Source organism: Rhipicephalus microplus, chromosome 1 (genome assembly GCF_043290135.1).
Source record: "Rhipicephalus microplus isolate Deutch F79 chromosome 1, USDA_Rmic, whole genome shotgun sequence".
In the NCBI taxonomy this organism is placed as follows: Eukaryota; Metazoa; Arthropoda; class Arachnida; order Ixodida; family Ixodidae; genus Rhipicephalus; species Rhipicephalus microplus.
The window spans coordinates 189,198,689-189,219,845 of record NC_134700.1 but is presented as its reverse complement, the minus strand read 5'-3'; the positions used below and the strand labels follow the sequence as shown (position 1 = coordinate 189,219,845).

The following is a 21,157-nucleotide window of genomic DNA, read 5'->3' as shown; positions in this document are numbered from 1 at the left end:
AAGTCAAGTGAGATGCACATATGTATGAGACTAGGCTGATCCATTATTACTGGTTGGTAACGTGACAGACTTGCATTCACTGAGCAAGCAGTCGAACCATCTTCCTTGTTGTTTCTGAAGGAAGGAAACTGTCGCTCACATGCTATACACTAGTTTCGCTCCTCACATAGGTAACCAAACAGGTCCCTATCAGCTCACGACATCAGCAGTTCTTCTGTAGAATGCGAGCTGTAACTCCGCTAGAAAGCAAAGAGCAGCACGCCTGCACGACCGTAAATAACCTGCACGGAATTTCCAGTAAAGCTAATTACTTAAGTAAAAGATGTCTGGTCCGCCTCGGTGGAACAGTGATAACGGTGCTCGCCTGCTTACCCGAAGGTCGCACGTTAGATCCCAGACGGGGCGGTCTCATTTCAATTAAGGCGAAATGCTAGAAGCCCGTCTACTGTGAGATGCAAGAGCACGTTTAATGAACACCAGATGGTAAACATTACTGGAACTATTCACTACGGCATCTCTCATTATCCTATCGTGCACACTAAACAAAAATGACCTGAAATAACCTCAAAAACTGGGTAAACCATTTGTCCTCTAGCGCACTACCTTTCCTGGGTTTTTTTTACCACCTACTACCGAGGTAAAAATTTACTCTCGTGCTAACTGAGTTTTTGAACGTTGGGAGAGTAGTAAATATTTACCCCAGTGAGGTTTTCAGCGAGTATAGAGAGAGTAAATTTTTACTACCTTCACAAGGTTTTTGAGGTGATTACTGGGAGTTATTTCTGGTGGTAAAAAATAAAAATTGACGGGTGCATTCGGCCAGAGACGACAAATTTATTGAATAGCAGAACTGATTGAATTTATTGAACGGCAGAATTGGTGACACATAGATTCACATACAGACAAACACGCACACACAACAAATGCAGAATAATACACCACTAGAACAGACTGCACGCGTTGCTCAACTACACTTCGAATATCCGGTATATATATAGGCACGACTTTTTGACCGGCCAAGTAGTACCGGTAGGAGAGCTCTTTTTTTCCATCGATTAACAACAACGCTTGAAGGTGCAAGCGTAAGCTTCAGGTGGGCTGCGGGGCACTAAATGTCACACCGACCTTTTATTATAAATCTACACGATCTCACCTTTTTGATTATCCAATAATTGCTTGGCACACCGGGCTCTTTGCCCCACGCGTGTTAGCACTGCTGATGCACAAGTCCATAAAATATACCTAAGTACGCACAAACCATGGTAGCACAATGGTTTTCATTGAGCGACGGTGCACAAACACAGTAGCAGCACGTATTCATCACAACGGGCGTAGAGGAGCGGTGCACGCCTGCACACAAGCTTCTTACCGACGGCGTTCTAGGCCTTTCGAGGAGCACGGCTATCCGATGAAACACAGCTGGCAATCACAGAACACATATCCTGTGCGAATTTCGTCGTCATTTCAGACACAAATGAACGCGTGACCGCTATCTTGCGGAGACGGGGCGGTGTATGCATACTTCCAACGAAAGACCACCATCCGGGCAGGTCCGGGGTTTCTTCGTGCTCACCGGCAGCCGCTTGTTGGTTCCGTCTGCCTCTTATCGGCTTCGTGCTACATGTTTGAGAACTGTTGGCGCATGAGGTGGGCAATTCGGGCAGCACTTTACTCGTGCAGACATCGCCTACTGTGGAACAAAATATATGCGATGCTTCTTTCACCTGCCCCGGCGAGACACTCCCACTGGTCACTGGTGGCCGCGGCTCGGTGCTGACGACAGAGTGAAGCATTTTGCTTATCGCTGCTCCAGCAGGCAAGCACGGACGACGACACCAGACTGATTTTGTTACCACTGGCAGATCTGGAGATATCCGCGAACTGGAGATATCCGCGACGTGCAGGTTCGGAGGCGCTCGGAAGAGCACGGTCGCTCGATGATGTAGGAAACGCGTGAGATCCATCAGCCCAACCAGACACACAGATACCGAGCTCCTTGCACTGTCTGTCTCCAAAGCCACCGCCGAGCAAAAGCAACAATTTGCGAAAATATGCAGGACAACTTTCCACAGCAGGTTTTCTTTCTTTTTTTTTCTCTTTTGAGAGGCCCCCCCCCCCTCCGTCTTTTTCTTTTTTTTTTCTTTCAAAGAATGCTGTTCTCGCTTGTTGTGCTTATGCAGCCCCCAGTTCCAGTAAAAGTGCGCTGACTCGAAGTCAGTCCAGAGGCACGGCGATGCAAAAAAAAAAAAAACATCTGTGGGCTTCGCGTACCTTCAGTGTTCACTGAGAGCGTCACAAGGGGGGTATGGGGCAAAAAGCCGCCGAAGCAGCTGCACCTTGCAGTCACGTGGTAATAAACTCTGAAACGCAGGTTAAAAATCACGTGATAGAAAACTCCCTAAGTGGTAAAACTGGATTTTGACATCCTTTTACTACTTGCCTGAGAGGTGGTGGTAAAACTATGTCATGTACCATCTTTTACTCCTACGCGAGGTAGTAATTTTAAACGCGAGGGAGTTTTCAGAGGTCATGAGCCGGAAAAACCCCAAACTCGGATAGTTTTTGCTTACAGTGTGGTTTAGAGATGTGAAACCCCAGATAATATTATTAAAAACATTGTAGAACACTTCCATTTGCTACCGGTTACAGCAGTCTAAGGGTTACTGCTATAGAATGCTGATCCGCAGGTCACGGGATCGCACCCCGGTCACGGCGGCTGCATTGCAAGGGAGGAGAAATGCTAGACGCCCGTACTCACATATATCTAGGTGAACCTAACAACCACAGGTGGTTGAAATACCTGTATCCCTTCGCCACGACGTCCTTCATATTCATAACATGGCTTGAGACATAGTTAAATTTCGTTTGCATCTACCTCTAAACGTCACCCGCGCATGAATGCTCAGATTGAATAGCTTCATAGCATATGCTGCTCGTTAAACAAATTTTCCAAGCGATGTTTTAGTGTAGGTGGCATTGTAGGTGTGACTGCAAAACAAAAAAATAAAAACACGGCGTCCGCGAGCGCTAGAGGGGGAAAAAATGCGGCTTCCCAAGGTGCGCTGGTCACATGGCGTGTTTGTGTGTGTCTTTTTTCAACAACTGATGCTCTCTGTATCGTGCCCATCTCGGGGATCAGAGGTTTCTGATCCGGAAATTACGATCCTTTATAGATGTGGCTCGTCATTTCTCGTAGTCATAACTTATTGCTGCCTGTATACAAACGTATGGCCACTATTGTTTGCAGCAACAAAAACATAGCTGGTAAAAAGGCCATGGCACGGTCACCCAAATTTTAGTTTTTTTTTTTTTTAGGAAAAACTACCAGTAGAAGGTCCATTGTACCTAAAAGAATGATGTAAGTGGGCCGGAAACGGATATTTCAGTGTAAAACAGGTCCTAGAAACCACCAGCTGTAAACTACGCCCGGCCACCGCCGGCGACTGCCATTTTGTCGTGGCGCGTATGACTTCATTTGCAGCATGCAGCGAAGCGGTCGTCTCCCAGCTTAGTTCCAGATCCAGATCGTTCAGTTTCAGAGCCAGTGAAAAGACAGCTAAAATGCCTAAATTTTTCCAAGCAGCTCACAACGGAACAATATTGGTCCCCAGAACGCATTGCGGACGCTCGCACAGCTAGCTGCTTGTTACGTTACAATGGTAATGAAGCGCCAACGCTTCTGCAGTCTTCTTCTTCGGCTTGGAATCATGCTTGGCAGTGCCCCGTGTTTGATAGCACAACAAGCCTGCCTGTTGTCACTCCGATAATCTCCGAATGCTCATCAGCATCGTCATCACCCAGCCACAAGTTTATAAGCAGCCGTCATCCCCCGCGCGACTTCAGTGGGCATGGTCGAGCAGCAGCTATGCAGTCGACTAAGAACCCGTTTTTTCTTCTACTCCAGTTGCTGACGATGCTGGCTTCCGCCCCCTGCAAAGAAGCTCTAACGGACGGCTTTCACCTACCTTCGAAGGGCGCTTCCAACTGGAACGACACGGCGAGGTTCTCTTCGTGGTGCCTCGCGTCACGGGTGCATGTTGTTCAGGGCGGACCGCCAACGCTTCTGCAGTCTTCTTCTTCGGCTTGGAATCATGCTTGGCAGTGCCCCGTGTTTGATAGCACAACAAGCCTGCCTGTTGTCACTCCGATAATCTCCGAATGCTCATCAGCATCGTCATCACCCAGCCACAAGTTTATAAGCAGCCGTCATCCCCCGCGCGACTTCAGTGGGCATGGTCGAGCAGCAGCTATGCAGTCGACTAAGAACCCGTTTTTTCTTCTACTCCAGGTTGGTAAATTTCACTCATGCCACTCTAAAAAGTCAAACAACCTGTGTCTGCTGCTTGTACCATGCCCAAGTGTACTTTTTTTATGTATTTGCGAATGTGTTCATGTTGTGAAACTATTGCTTTTGAGTGGTGACGTCGAATCCAATCCAGGTCCCAATAATTCTTCTAGTCTTCCTGATGAGCTGGCTGAAGTCGTGAAGGCAATTAATGCGCACGTTGACGCACGCCATAAAGAATTAAAAACAGTTCTTGATGAATTGAAGTCCAGTCAGGCGATTTTGGAGCAAACTGTGTCAGATATTAACTCAAGATTGGTTGCTGTAGAAGCTCGTGTAAATTCCTTCGACAAAATGCCTCCAAGTAACCTGCAGCAAACTATAAGTGATACTGTTCGTGGGGCGAACGCTGAATTACGTTCACGCCTAGATGATTTCGAGGATAGGTCACGGCGAGAAAACCTTCTATTCTTCGGAATACCTGATGCTGCAGCCGAAACATGGTCGCAGTCCGAAGATAAGGTTCGCGAGATTATGTCCACTCTAGGTCTCCAACTGCCGACCGATGCCATTTCACGTGCGCATAGGCTTGGTTCATACGCAAATAAGAAGTGCCGTCCTGTAATTGTAAAGCTTTCTAATTTTAAGGTTAAGGAAAGCATTATGGCAAATAAGGCCAAATTAAAAGGTATCGGTGTCAGCTTAAGTGAAGATTTTTGCAAAGAAACTAGGAACACGCGTAAAAAATTGTACGAGTACGGAAAGTCGACTGGTCAACAGTTTGCAGTGCGTTACAACAAGTTATTCATTAACAAAAAATGCTTCGTTTACTGCAGTCAAACCGACAGCGTTTGTGAACTTACCCGTGAATTTACTTCTTCACTTTCCCCTTCAAGTACCAATATTCCTAGCAGTGTTCTTCCCTCTTCCTAGCAATCCCAACCTACTAAACGTGCCACAACACCTGAACCAGTTTCAGTCTTGTTTACAAATATTAGAAGTGTGCTAAGTAAACGTGACGAGTTATCTTCTATAATTGATGACTGTTCTGCGGACATAGTAGTGTTAACAGAAACTTGGTTGTCAAGTAAAATTCGCAACACTGAGGTTTTACACTGCAAAAACACCTACAATTTTTACAGATCAGATCGAATAACAAGAACAGGGGGCGGTGTTCTTATCGCGATATCAGATAGATTTTCCTCTCATATTGTTCCCATAAGTTCGCCACTAGAAATCGTATGCGCGTGCGTTCGATTTGCGTATCAGGACGTGATTTTGTGCGTTTGCTACCGACCGCCTCGCTGCCCCTCAGACTTTTGCGAAAACTTCCATGACTGTTTGCACGCAGTTTCTGTCAGGTACCCAAATTCTCATATATTTGTCATGGGCGATTTTAATTTCCCAGAAGTTACTTGGGGCAGTGGGGATGGAACGGCTAGCTGTCTTTCAGCGGAAGGTAATTGCTTTTTAAACATATGCAATGATTTTAATTTAACCCAAGTAATCCATGAACCCACGCGCATCACAGCATTTTCTTCAAATATACTTGATTTGGTTTTCACAACTAATCCTTCGGTCATTTCATCGATTCACTACCTACCCGGGCTTAGTGATCATCGCATTGTACACTTCACCTGCGCAATGCAACCACAGCGTCCTATGCACGCAACTAAAGTTATAAAAGATTATGCGAAAGCTGATTATGCATCTATATGTACTGAGTTGGAAGTTTTCACTGAAAAATACATTGCATGTGCCGCTGATAACACTGTAGAGGAGAACTGGGTATCGTTCAAAAATAAGTTTAATTCACTTATAGATTGTTATGTTCCTTTACGAACTGTTCGAACGGCGTTCCGCTCTCCGTGGTTCACATCAGCACTTCTTCGCTTACGTAATAAAAAAAAACGACTTTACCGCAGCGCTTCATCATCTGACACCACGGAGAGATGGGCGGCTTATCACAACGCAACATTAGAATACAAAAAAGCTTATGCAGTAGCTAAACATAGTTTCTTCAGCGATACCCTTCCCTCTCTTCTACAGTCTAACCCTCGTAAGTTTTGGTGTCTAGTAAATGGTCCAAAAAATAAGAACATTGATCTTTGTGACGAACTTGGTTTGGCGATTGCAAGTGACAGGTGCTGCGAGGCTTTGCAAGACGTATTTAAAAAATCATTTTCCGTTGACAACTCCAATCATTTACCAATTCAAGCCGATCCTGGATATCCCCGAATGGAACCAATCATCATTGATCAATTGGGGCTATTTCACCTCATATTAAAAATGAAAGCCTCGGCACCTGGCATAGATGGAATCGCTCCCCAATTTCTCAAACAGACTGCCACTTATTGTTCAGTCATTTTTTCACAGCTCTTTTCACAGTCATTACAAAATGCCTCATTGCCCAGTGACTGGAAGGCGGGGAAGGTGGTTCCTGTGCCTAAACCAGGTGACTCATCTAATCCTTCTAACTACAGGCCCATCACTTTGACTAGTATTCCATGTAAGCTTCTCGAACACATAATCTATTCTAACTTAATTATATTTCTCGAAGAAAATAACTTCTTTCACAACAGTCAGCATGGTTTTAGGAAACACTACTCATGTGAAACCCAACTACTTCTCTTCACCAACGACTTATTTTCAGCTTCTGACACTGGCTCCATTATCGATTGCATTTTCCTTGATTTTCAAAAAGCTTTTGACACCGTTTCTCACCGTTTACTCCTACTAAAACTAAGCATGCTAAATATTGACTCAAACACATTACGATGGATCGAATGCTTCTTATCTAACAGAACCCAACATGTAACAGCTAACGATCATGACTCACGCAATTGTTCAGTAATCTCTGGTGTGCCGCAAGGTTCTGTCCTTGGACCCTTACTCTTTCTAATTTATATTAATGACCTTCCATCCAGCATTACATCAACAATCAGGCTATTTGCCGACGATTGTGTCATCTACCGCATAATATCTAACTCTCATGATTCATCACTACTTCAATCTGATCTTGACAACATTACATCTTGGTGCTCACTCTGGTCAATGAAACTAAATATTGGCAAGTGCAAAATAATGAGGATCTCTCGAGGAAGTACTGACTGCACTAGCCCTGTTTATTCAATTTCTAATTTTCTGTTGTCGTCTGTCAATACTTACAAATATCTTGGTGTTCACATAGATAACAATTTAACATGGAATAATCATGTCAGTTATGTGATTAACAATGCTAACCGCACTCTCGGCTTCTTGCGCCGTAACTTTTCATTAGCACCTGTTTCATTAAAACTTCTTCTTTATAAAACACTAGTCAGATCTAAACTCGAATACGCCTCATCAATCTGGGATCCTCATTCTTGTTCACTTGTTAATGCACTGGAAGCCATCCAAAATCGCTCAGCTCGCTTCATTGTCGCTAATTACTCCCGTACCGCTAGCATCTCATCAATTAAAAATTCTCTAGACCTTCCTACCCTTTCTAACAGGAGGAAACAGGCCCGACTCTGTCTCTTTCACAAAATTTTTTTTATGAATCCTGAAATAAAGGGCACATTGTTCTCGTCACCTTCTTACGTTTCATCTCGCATCGACCATAACTTCAAAGTCCATGTGCCACTCTGCCATACCAACATATACTTCCACTCCTACGTGCCGAAGACTTCATCCGAATGGAACCACCTTCCTGCCTCCATCGCCAGCAACCCTGATCATGCATCATTCAAGACTGCCATCTCTAACTTGTAACCACTCCTCTCTGTAACGCCGCAAATGGCATTGAGAGTATTTAAATAAATAAATAAATAAATAAATAAATAAATGATGATGTCTGCTGCCCCTTCGCTTTGAAGCGGGAGATCGACGGGCAGGGTCATGTCGGGCAAAGAGAAAAGGCTAAGTGTACGTTAGGTTTAGAAAACTTTAAAAGGAGTGCGGAAGGAGAAAGGAAAAAGAGCGAAAAAATATCTATCAAGTTAAGTGCACCATCGTGAAACTCGCACAGCCACCTCGTCACACGCGTTTGCTCGAGCTGTTGATTTCCGCCGGTGCTCGAGCAGCGACCACTTCGCAGCTTCCACAGCTTCCCAGCTTGGCTGCTCGCCAGATCTGCGAAAACCGAAAACCTTCGACACGGTGGCACGCGCTGTTATCATTTGTCGCGCCCCCTCACGCTTTGCCCTGAGGTAGCCTAGTCCTGGGCATCAAATATCGCAGATCAGTGCACGGTTCGCGAGTGCGCCTGACTCTCAGGCCGCTCGCATGTTTATAAAAAATTTTTCGATGAGAAGGTAAGCGCCCCACCAAACGCGGCAAAGTTTCACCAGCTTATTTGTGAATGCATGAAAATTAACACACATAACACATATTATGACCCATAATTGGGTGTCTCAATCACGTGCTTGATGGTCCTGATCCCGGAGAGGAACAAGGAAACAGACAGGAGTGAACATGCAATGCAAGTGAAAGAAAGGGGAAGAAAGAAAGAACGCATGACAATATTAAGAATTAGACGCACAGAGCGCCAGTGAAGGTTCGGATTCAGACGTTAAATACGTCGCAACATTTTTAATTGCTTCTGCAGCAATTTTAATGTCAGTTTTGAAATACGGGCTGCGCCAGTCCTCCCGACCCGTTCATTCGCATTTGAACGCGCCCGTTTTCTACGCAGTCGGTGGTGGTTCGGCAGGATGCGTGATAGCCAACAGGTTGTCTGCGGATCCTCGCGTCACTGTGCTCCTACTGGAAGCCGGAGCACTCGAGGAAGCATCTCGACAAATCCCGGCCGTGGCACCGTTCAACATTCGAGGTCGTGACGACTGGGACTACTGGAGCGTGCCGCAGAAGCACGCTGCCTTCTCCTTCCGGAACCAGGCAAGTGCACGTCCGTATATAGACAAAAGCGTAAGTTTCTTAGCCGACGTTCGTAAGGCTACCGCGTTCACGTTCGTTCACGTATATCGTCAGCGCGACTGGCAGACCGTTCTCGCTTATGGGTAAAGCGCGCCAAAACAAAAGGCCCCTGGCGGGGAGTCACGACATAACTGAGCAGCTCGCGCAGACGACCAGCCGCAGTGTCGGCACACTAGCTCCGTTTTGACAGGAACAGATCGAGTGGCCCTTGCGCCCGTAATACTGCCCTGTGGTTCATTTTATTATCTCTTCATATCACTTCATCTTAAGCCACTGTCAAAGGAAAGCGCTGGAAAACAGAGAAAAGCTCTGCAAAACGGATTACGTCAGCGACAGCGGCTGAGATATGCACGATTTCACCATCATGGCGACCGCGAAAACTTCCGGGCTGGTTCCCTATACCGTGAACACAAAACTTTGAAACTCCAGAGGAAAAAAACAAAAGCATTGTATTAAGGCTATGGCGTGTATGTATAAATAACATTGTATAATACGGGTTCGAATGATATTCTTGACCACCGTAATTTAAGTGATCCCGCAATTCGCATCATTTAGATAATTCTATATGGACCTGAATTAGTTCGTACAAGTAAACAAGTCAGAAAATAAAAAGTGAGAACTGAACATTACTTCACGGAACGAAATACGTTGGGGAGCAGACGCAGGCAGGTTCCTGCACATATTTTAGCAAGTAACTTGTAAGCCATATGAAAATAATTAATTCTTGCACGCTGTGAAATTTGTAGACTCTTTAAAAGCCGCATATTTCTATCAGCGTGCAAATAGCCGGGGAAAAATCGGTGCATGCTGTTTTGCTTGCATGATTCAGGTAATTTACCTCGGCGCAGCCAACATACAGCCACGGCCACTCCGTGTAGAGCATGCGAGCAGCCGGTTTTTGCTCTGCGAGGCCTAACCTTGAGGCAGCTTCGGGCTCTGAAGTGGTGTCTCAAGAGCATGCACGGCCTAGTTGTAAGGCTATGTCAGAGCCCAATACTGCCTCAAGGTTTTGCTTTTCAGAACAAAAACGCAGACGTGCCCACGGCTGCACTTTGGCATTTAAAGGAAACTGCCTGACGTCCCGGATAACCTCGCCTAAATATGTCGATCTTCTCACATACCTTTCCCTTCTGCATTTAACCTGCCAGCTTGCGGCGTTTAATCTTTACAAGAGCACAGTACGACCCTAAAAAAAAAACTAACCAGTCTGCATTCTTCATAATGCTCTGGCCATGAAATGAGCTTTCTGTACATTTTTTTATTTTGTTGATACGCACGCAGAGGTTGGCGCATAACCGCGGCAAGGTGCTCGGAGGAAGCAGCGTGCTCAACTTCATGATGTACACGAGAGGAAACCCGGGGGACTACGACCGCTGGGCCAAACAGTACGGAGTCGAAGGGTGGTCATACGAAGACGTGCTGTCCCATTTCAAGGACATCGAGGACTACCGTGTCGGCCCATTGGACGGTGAGTACCTTGAAGAAACATTAGGTCTACGCTTTCTTATTTTTGTAATAAATACTCGGCAGATTCCACGTGCGCATAGGGAAGGTGATTGTGGTGTAATATTGTATTGAAGGAAACGTTACGAAGTTATTCTAAAAATGTGCGCCCACGTTGTACGCACAGACATATGTTGGACGAGTAGAGGGCGAAGTTGGGCGAGCTGGTAAACGTTCGTTGTATTCGAACTGCGCGATGAGACGATACACGAAGAAAGAAGCTTGGACAAAGCAAGCACAGATGTTTGTCCTTGCATGTCTGTCTAAGCTTCTTTCTGTTGAACCGTTGCATAAGTTTTATATAACTAGTTACTTACAGTTGCGTACCGATGATCACATATGGGTATTACCAACACCAAACCTGGTGAGATATAGCGTTTGTGTTTATTAGGGTGGTAGCCCTGCGTCTTATCGATAGACAGATTTAGTTGAACTCTGCAAACAGCTCTGCGTACGCAGGGAACCATAGGAAATGGCTGGGACACTGCGTCCGTATAGAGCTGCTGCGGATGCCCAACTAAATCTGTCTGAAATCCTAGATTTAACGTCTCAAAAGTACGATGTGGCTACGACAGACGCCGTAGTGAAGGGCTCCGAAAAATTCGGCCACCTGTGCTTGTTTAACGTGCACCTAAATGCGAGTGCGCGGGCCTCGGGCTATTTCGTCTCCATCGAAAATGAGGCCGGAATTCGATCCCGCGTCCTTTTCGGTCAGCATTCGAGCACTATAACTACTAGGCCACCATGGCGAATGTAGCCATGGATAGTGCTGCACAGACGAGCTTTAGTCGATGACGCTTAACTGTAATTGAAGTTAACCCAACGTGACGCCCGCACCATAGGAGTTCTTACGTATTGCTTATATAATTAAATAGGCAGCACTGCAACCACAATTGACCTTTTAGCAACATTAGGTTTGCCTAGGGTCGTCTTCATGAGCAATTGCGAGACCTGGCGATGGCTCTGTGGTAATTGCTTCATTGTCACGCAGAATGCTTGGGTGCGATTGCGGCTGGGATCCCAATTTTTTTATTCTTTGAATTCGTGGGTTCAACACTATCGATGTTGATTACGCTCTCGCATTTAAATTACCAATGTCTGTTCTCACTATCATTTGGTAGGTATGATTGTCCGTCATGTGAGGAGCATACCCGCATTCCACAGCCCTCTGTACAGTATACCTTCCCACGCCAATTTTGGCCTACTGCAAATTAAGCAGGTGACCACGAGAGCACACCGAGGTATCTAGGTACAAACGCTCGATGTGACTGCAGTTTGCTAATAAATGATTTGCATTTCCCGGTGGTAACCGTGTTCCAAAATCGAGCGTCCGCACGAAACGACGCGTTTCACCACTCTTCGGGACTGGTATATTTATGCGTGACGACGACCGTATGCATTAGTTAAACCTCAACGCCGCCTACTGCCTGCACAGGTTGTGTCGTTCTGTGCCACATCGCGTGCCTCTGTCTCCTCGTTTCCATGCACGCACGCGCTGGAAGAGTGCCATGGAGTTGGAGGAGAGATACCGGTGGACTACGCCAACACCACCACGCCTCTCGCTCACATTCTTATGGAGGCGTGTCAGCAAGCCGGCTACGCTCACGTGGATTTCAACGGTCCTACCCAGTCAGGTGAAGCGTGTGTTGCAATACTTGGACTTGGCAGTCTATGGCGTTATCTCGATCCCGTATTCGCAATTCTGTAACAGTAATGAAGGAGAAGAAAAAAAACACATTCGCCTGCCTCTTCGCGTTGACGTCCTGTTGTATTATACGAGTATATACGTATATAGGTTCTTTTATAGAGATCTCTAGGCTGTCAATCAACTCGAACGGTTGCATGTATCTAATATCCGCATTGCAAATTACAGCGTTCCATGTATAAATTTCGCCTGCGTAAAACGTGCGCGTAATGCTTTCTGCATTGTCTCGCCATTCCACGCTGCAACGACCACTTGTTCTCCTGAAATCATACAGGATTGCTGAATACAAGAGTTATATAAAGGTATACTGCGTAGGTTTTTCTCATTTGTGGAAAATTCGAGAGCCTAGAGCTGTTCTTAAGAGACCTTTAGCAGACTTGCAGCTGTCCACTTCACTTCATTCCACTCAACTCTGTAGGTTGCTCCCGACTACAGACGAACGTGGCGAACGGCAAGCGCTTCAGCGCCAGCAAGGCATTCATTCAGCCGGTCATCCGTGAACGGAAAAACCTGCACGTGGCGCTACTCAGCCACGTCATCAAGGTAAGCAACGGAATTGCCACATTTTTTGTCGAACTAAAGGCATTGCTAATCGATCACAGCGTTGTCACGCACTTTGTCGATTAACATTTCGACGTAAAAATTTTCGATACATTTCTGCTGTTTCGCGACTAAAATAAGTCGCCTAATGACCGAGTTGCTAGTTCTTCTCAGCACGATGTATAGCATTCTCACAACCCTTCCTCAGACATCTTTATTAACGCATCAGGTATACTCGTGCACTTTATCAGCCGTTTAACTGCTGTCTATTTCGGACTGCAGGTAAACTTCGACGGTAAGCGTGCAGTGGGCGTGACCTTCACCAGACTCGGTCGGCCGGCTAAGGTGAATGCGAGGCGAGAAGTGATCCTCTCCGCGGGAACCGTGGGATCTGCGCAGCTCTTGCTGCTTTCCGGAGTTGGGCCCAGAGATGACCTGGAACGGCTACAGGTATGCGTGAACCGTACGTCGCTACTTTTTGATAGCTCGCGACGTATTCATGAGCTGCTACATGCGCAGATCTCTTCGATGACACGGCGAAAGATCAGCTTATAAGCGCTGACTTAAATACTCTTCCTCAGCGAGTTACTCGATATTGGCGCCGGTGATACTGTTAGAGGAGCACGAGTCGATCACTCGGCTCGAATTAAAATTTGCAGCTGGGACACTTTTCACTAATTATTGAGACTCTAAACAGATAAACTTGTACTGCGATTTGTCCTGACATGTTCATACATTTCATGTAGTCTAAAGTAGTTGACACGCGCCACCTTTTCCCGCTCATCATAGTTCCTGCATTTCATTAGGAAAGGAACTGAGGAGACAGATGAGGCCAATTTACACCCCCACCATTCATAACTGCTTCCTTAAAAAATCTGAACACAAAAATTTTCCGTCGCAATCCGAGCGAACCATATGCTGAGAGCACGAGGTAAATCGCGACAGCATGAACCGAAATGAATGGCAGTTCGATGGGGACGCCGAATACCACCCACACACCCCAAGGAGAAACAGCTTGAATGGTATGGTTATACCTTTGTTCTCCACAATCCCGCATGCTGAGAGGCAGCTCAAATTACGCAGCACCTCACCAGGTTAGTAGGCCACTGATCCTAGTAATTCGTAGATGCCAATTTAAATAGAGGGACGACCGTCCACCACCAACCATCGTACACCATGTGACATTTCACTATAGTAGGCGCACGCGTACGCTCTTTGGTTCCTTGTGTAATTAAGAGTTGACAGTGCTAAAGTCAGTCGAACTAAACAAGAAGCAACGAACCATAATTCTTCGGCGTAGAACCGAGGTGGTGCGTGCTTTTATATCTCTGTTACTCCTGTCGTGATCGTCTTCGTCATTAATCCGTTGCACAATAACTGGAAGAACTTACTGCGTCTTATCAATAAGTTACACCACCTACATAACATCTCGACTATGCGCAGATACCGGTGGTTGCCGATCTGCCAGTGGGCCGCAACCTTCAAGACCATCCGGCGATCCTCATGGGAGTTCCCGTTAGCACCGACGTGGAAGTGGGCATACCACCTTTTAGTCTCGCCGACATACAGCAGTACGCCAGCAACGGGACAGGTAAGGAGACGAAGATGAAAGTATGAGGCGTATTTAAAGATGCTCGTATTTAATATGCGCAGAATAGAACACATGTGACTGTAACTGAGTTGCAAGTACACATAGACACAGGTTTGATAATGAACAGCTAAGCGTTTCTACTTGCCATAATGCCGTCAGGTATGCGTCTGGTTCACTTCGTTCTTTAAATTTATAAATTCTTGAAGCAGATACTTTGACGCCCCTGTACAGCTATTTCCCCTGTACAGTGTGCCTGAAAGTCTCATTGCTCTCGTATCCGACGTCCTTATACAAAGTTTTCAAATGGAACTATGTGAACGAACTTAAAGTTGATAATGCCATTACTACTATATAAAACTCGCATTTCATGTACAAAGTCATTTCTTGATCGTTGTGCCACTGTGCGCCTTCCACGATTCTGAGAATCGAAGAAATGTAATGAAATTGGAATTTCATGAGGGCATTGAATGAGCTAGATACGCTAAAGCAGCTGCTTAATCGCCCCAGGCCACGTCATAATCTGGAGAACCAGTAATGTACTGAGCGGACTTCATAGTTCACTCGTTGTAACGTATTACCTTAAGGACAGGCTAACTTTATAGAGTTGGAATTGGGGTACACGCTTATTATTAGAGGTTTTCTATATTTAGTACAGGGTACTTCAAAGCCACCCGAGTTTTGAGAAAATCTGCAAAATATGGCGCTACACACGCACGAAGTCCTCACCTAATGTGGTTTGTACAACATCTGTGCAAAAACATAATTCAGCGGAGATGATTGGCTCCTAAGTGGTTCTAATAACATTTGCTTGGGTCTTACGTCACAAAACCACGATGTGGCTATGATAAACTTCTTCGTGCATGGGCTACGGAAATTTCGACCATCTGATGTTGTGTTATCATGCAACTACACCTTAACAGACACGCCTCTATCAATTACCGAGCAATGCTACCTTCAGAGTTCAAGATAAAAAAAGAAATGTGGTTGATCCTTTTTCTAGGAATCGCAATAACACGAAAGTGAAGCGTGCCTTCGCAGAAGTAGTTGAGCGTTTTTTGTGTATCGTTTTACCACAAGGGCGACGAATATGCCCTTGTATGCTAGAGCAACAAATTGCAAAATCACGCGAAGAACGACAACCAGCTCTAAATTTGCAGCGCACACCTTAAGTAGAAAGCACGCACAAAATTAGCATACACAAGACGCATGCGGACTAGCAACTGTCTCCGCTCGACACATAAAGCAGCGCTATTCAAACAGAAAGAAAGAATCGCGGAACGAACGCCCAAGTATACGCACGACAAGCGCGAGCAACTGTCACAATTCATACTCCATCGTGTGTTAGCAGCGTGCTCCTTTCGTAGACGCGGCAGCGAGCAAGTGACCTTCGTACTCTCCTTAATTATGTCTGATAAGTGTGGAAACAGCAGAGACCACGCTATGTGGAGACGGCGCTGATCGAAACGCTAGAGGCGACGATCTTGAGAGCGCGCCGAATGTGAGACCTTCGCGCCCTACCGACGACAAAAATGCACTGAGAATACGAAGCTCGGAGGACCACCAAACGGTATATGGTGTATACAAATGGCTTGCCGCTAGCAACCTTGAAGACACGCTCCGTGGTGTTGAGGTTAGCGCCGCGTGCTGTGGTTGAAGAAGTCACTGGTTCAACGCTTCACAACAGATCGTTTCCTTCAAGTATTTTTTTTTCTTCGCAATCTATTAAATAAGTTTTTACAGTGTCATATCCGTGAGAAAAATACGTCAGCGGAGCCATGGTAGACCACGGGATAAAACACTATCGTGATAAAAAGATAAAAAAAGGCAGATCCCACGTACTGTGGAAATCGATGATATGCGGAGAATAAACGAGGAAGGTATATACTTCACTTTAAAGTCGGCACAACCTCACGAGTTGGACGTAAATTATGCAGTACATGACTTCCATGCCATGATTATCATGTTTGCATGCGTCATTTACCTTCGGCCTCTGTTCACGTCAAGTGACACCAAATTTAGTATCGCGTGACATGGACCTAGCGAAACGGTCGTGAGCACGCTATGAGCGTAGCATGTGGTCATGTTTTAAATCACGCGTATGTCATGACTAGCATGTTTGGACGTGTCATTTACCTTCGTCATCTATTCACATCAGGCGACACCAAATTTGGTTTTTTTTTTGGAGCTAGCTAAACGACCGCGAGCGCGCTATGAGCGTAGCATGTAGTCATGTTTTACATGACATGCGTATAAATATTATCATGCTTGGACATGACATTTGCCTTCATTGTCCATTCACGTCACGTAATACCAAATTTCGTGTATATGGAGCTAGCGAAAGGGCTGCAAACACGCTATGAGCGTAGCACGTAGTCATGTTTTACATGACACATATCAAGATTATCATGTTTGAACGTGTCATTTACTCTCGTCATCCATTCGCGTCCCGTGATACCAAATTTGGTATATGTCAAGCTAGCGAAACGACCGCGAGTGCACCGTGAGCGTGGCCGGTAGTCATCACTACTCAAACATAAAAATCATGACATGCATACCATGATTTCCACGTTAGGGTCTGTCACTTATGTTCGTCATGCAGTCATGTCATACCATATCAGTTTGTCATGTGAACGAAACCACTGCAAGAGCAGCAAGACTATGAAATGTAAATCATGTCATTCATGACATACATGTCATGATTTTAATGTTTTGGCTAGACAATTATGTTCTTAATACAGTCGTGTTATGCCATACTGAATTCGGTGTCGACACTATAATCGAGATGGCCTGTAATGCTAAAACTCGTAGACGGACGGACGGACGGACAGACAGGCTCAAAGTCGCCGAAATTCCCTAAGAAATACTTCGCATTTAACAACTTATAACTTATTGCTTAAAGACCAAGTTCACTTTCGTTATATATAGAATATGTTTGAACAAATACATCAATTCAAAATAAAAAATCCCGGTTTCGCCACAAGCGCCAAGAAATAAATGCAATAGCAACAACTTCTAATGTAATGCTGAGAACAGCATGCAGATAACGTGCACAAATGACGCACGCACAAATGACGCACGAAAACACCACACATCGGATGAGAGCGAACTAACATTTACAGCTCGACCCTTAACGCGATGTTTAAAAAGAAAGACGCGTAATCACAGATACAGATGAGTGCAGACTAACAAGTGTCTAAGTTGCTACTTCGCTGTGTATGAAAAGCGTGCTCTGTGCAGGCCCTGTGCAGCGAGCGAAGTGAGCGAAGGCGCGCGCGCGATTCTCCCCCACCGAAGGACAAGCGCGCGCACACAATCATCCCTACCCTCAGTTCCCCCCCCCCCCCACGCGGCGCAAAGTGCACGTGGAAGATAAGCGCGCGTCGGCGCATCGCGACAAACCGGGCGACGAGCGCGGTTTTTGCGCTATCTAACTGGTAATGCTGAAAGCGCGCTATTTCCTCTAAAATCGACAGCGTCAGCTGTAAGCGGTAGATATAAATAGCTTGCCGTTGCAATGGTGAAGGAAGTTCTCCCACGTGGTTCAGTGCCTAGCGCCTCGCCCTCGCAAACGAGAGGTCAGACTTTCAATTCCGCGTACCAGATTAATTTCCTAGATTATTTTTCTTTCTTGCGTTTTCATATATATAGATGTTATTACATATACGGTGAATGACGGCGACGCCGACGCCATGGAGCGGCGAAAACCAGCCGAGAGTGTACATATGATTGCTGTCGCGATAAGAACACAGAAAGACATCCAATATGACTACAATATTCAGCTATAATAACAGAACTATAGCAGTGCGTGCTAACAGAGCGCTCGCCGGCCTTGTGGTTATGTTTCTATGCTGCTGATCTGAAGGTTGTAGAATGAAATCCCGGCAACGATGGCCGGATTTTCGGTGAAAGTAAAAAATGCTTGAGCCCCGTGTACTTAGATTATGTACACGCAAAAAAAAAAAAAAACCCCTCCCGCTCGTTGGAATTTCCGGGGCCCTCCACTACGACGCACTCAAAATCAAAACAGGGTTGTGAGAGACTAAACGCCAATAACATCATAAATCTTGTTGCGAGCACCCTGATCCGTTTCATGCAGGCACGATATCGATACCCGTGGGCAACGAGTTTGTGCACTTTCTGCCCACCGAGTACGCCGAGGATCCAAATGTCCCGGATGTCGAGGTGGCGACCATGGCCATGTCGCCGGCCAGCCAGTTGTCCAAAGCACTCACCGTGGAGCTAGGATTGTTGCCCGAGGTAATGTTCAGAACAAGAGAAGTTTGTAGAACAAAAGAACCTTTTGTGCTGCGTATAAATATGGTATGGTCACTGTCTCACTGCGCCTAGTCCGCCGTCTTCAAAGGCTGGAAAGCCCCGAAAATTGTCCTCTCTCGACTTGAAGAATTCGGTAGTAGTGATTATATATATATATATATATATATATATATATATATATATATATATATATATATATATATATATATCACTCCTACCCAATTCTTCATGTCGAGAGAGAACCAAATACGTTGTTTATATATTCAGCAATGTACCAGCCCCTTGCTTTCTGTGTCTCAGACCTCCTTGAATTGTGAGCGTTTCTCCGGGGCGCAAACCTATACAAACACGCAAGCCATGTTGAAATAAGGTAGGCTATGCTCTCGAATCCACTTATGGTATAGCTACTTTTACAGCTGCAGAGTCACTTCCTTCCCGTAGCTCACGCAGGAGCGGCATTCGCTTTTTCAAAGACATGTTCCGTTACATTTCACTCGATTCAGTTTCCTATTCCACGGCTACCGTCCCCTCAACAAATGTTAGCGGTGTGAACGGCTTAATGTAGCTCTGTAGCGATGTTTACGCAAGTTATTCGAGTGCCGGACATTAACTAGTCCATCCACTGACAGTGACATTTTAAAGAGTAAAGTTTATTCTTGCTGTCACAAACATCAATGAAGCCGTTCGATTGCAGGCTTTTGACGATTTAATTGGGTCCATTGACGATCGGCCCGGGTTTCGAGCAGCCATGATTCTCAACCGACCGAGGTCACGGGGCTCCATTTCGCTGCGCTCCAAGAACCCATACGAGCACCCGAACATCGATCCGAACTTGTTCGAGCACCCTTACGATGCGAAGGCGCTCGCTCAAGGTATGTGTCGCTTTCGTTATGAAATAAAGTGTAAATTTATGGGCTCTTTTTCATCGTTGGCCAAATATTGGTAAGAGCTAACACAAATACTGCCAGGCAAAGTGTAGGGGGTACTATTAGAAGTAATTGTAGTGTAAATGTGGAGAAAGGAAAGTGGACAAAAAAGATTACTTACCATTGGCAGGATCCGAACCTGCGACATTGGAGTAACGCGTCCAATGCTCCACCACTGAGCTAAAGTAGAGGCCATTCCTCGGTCCATTTTATAGTGTATATAAAAGCAAATAAACGTGTGGGGGTCAGCCAGCGACATCTCTTTCCATTACGGCGAGGGTGGAACACTTTTTCGTGAATGGATACATACAAGCTGGGGTGCGCTATAGCGTCAATAGCATTTACGCTAAGCGACTAAAAGCACAAAATCGCTTACAAGTGGGTCAAGAGAAGCGCCTTATCAGCAGTCATTGTTCTTCTTTTGTCAGTGTTCCTATGCGCTGTAAGTATTTAAAAGACGCAGGAAATAGATGCGATGCATTTCTCTAGATGAGTGAGTGAAACAATTTTATTGAAGATCCGACAGAAAGGGTGCAGGGGTTGGGTAATTAAAGCCAGGCACTATAGCGTGCCCGGACGTCCTGAAGCAGCAACCTACTCGCGTCCAACTCGTGGGGGCGTCGCTTTCGGCCGTTTGCGTTCCAGGATGCCAAGCAGGCGCTGGACCGCGTCTCTTTGGTTGCCTGGCTATAGTCGTATTATCCATTACGCCTTCACACAAGAATACTCGAAGGCGTAAACCATTCTCTTTCTGTTAGTCAATTGAATGCACCTACTGCACCTAATGTAGTTTACCACTGCCTCCGGCTTCAGCCGCATTGCAATCTCTCTGCTCCTTACGTGTTTTCGCAGTAACTCTGCGATCATCCCACTTTCGACGAAAGCCGTGTGATGACGTCCCCTTGTGGCATCACGTTATGTAGCGTCATAGACTAGTGATGCCATCACATAATGATCTTTCGCGTCAATCGCGTTGACTCCGATGGTGGCTTTTTCGAGTTTGAAAAGACATAGATTGCTTTCACTTTGATAAATAGAAGCTGTTATCCATAGTGATTCTAATGTTAATGTGAATAAAGGAAAGGCAACTAAAAGATAGCTTGCCACTGGCAGGCTCTTCCTCTAGGAGATTTAAGCTTGCTCTGCACATCACCGGCGAAGGTCGCAGGTTCGTTCCCTGCTAGCGGCTAACTTCGCTTTCTTCACATTTACAAGAGAGCTACTACGAATAACACCCCGCATTTTTTTTCTTGGCATTACTGTATGCTAGTTCTCATTAATAGTGTGTAACGAAAAAAACACACCCTTGAATTCTCAATTCTTCTCTTCAAGTATACCTAATTTTTATAATTATTCATTTTGTTGCTATGCATATATTGGTTACAAGTTAATTCCACCTGCGACCATTACAAATA

The 21,157-nt window shown here is 45.5% G+C and overlaps 2 protein-coding genes across 2 annotated transcripts in view; one reads left to right on the top strand and one right to left on the bottom strand.

The window, feature by feature from the left end:
• LOC119178321 (uncharacterized) overlaps positions 1–21,157 on the bottom strand; it is a 237,595-nt gene that overhangs the window by 98,932 nt on the left and 117,506 nt on the right. The window lies entirely within an intron of this gene.
• LOC119178320 (4-pyridoxate dehydrogenase) overlaps positions 1–21,157 on the top strand; it is a 31,686-nt gene that overhangs the window by 5,286 nt on the left and 5,243 nt on the right. Inside the window, exons 2-9 of the mRNA XM_037429508.2 lie at positions 8,961–9,163; positions 10,484–10,670; positions 12,208–12,339; positions 12,829–12,953; positions 13,233–13,400; positions 14,394–14,541; positions 18,638–18,798; positions 19,511–19,688. Coding sequence (XP_037285405.2) covers positions 8,961–9,163; positions 10,484–10,670; positions 12,208–12,339; positions 12,829–12,953; positions 13,233–13,400; positions 14,394–14,541; positions 18,638–18,798; positions 19,511–19,688 — 1,302 coding nt within the window. The remainder of the gene's footprint in view (positions 1–8,960; positions 9,164–10,483; positions 10,671–12,207; positions 12,340–12,828; positions 12,954–13,232; positions 13,401–14,393; positions 14,542–18,637; positions 18,799–19,510; positions 19,689–21,157) is intronic.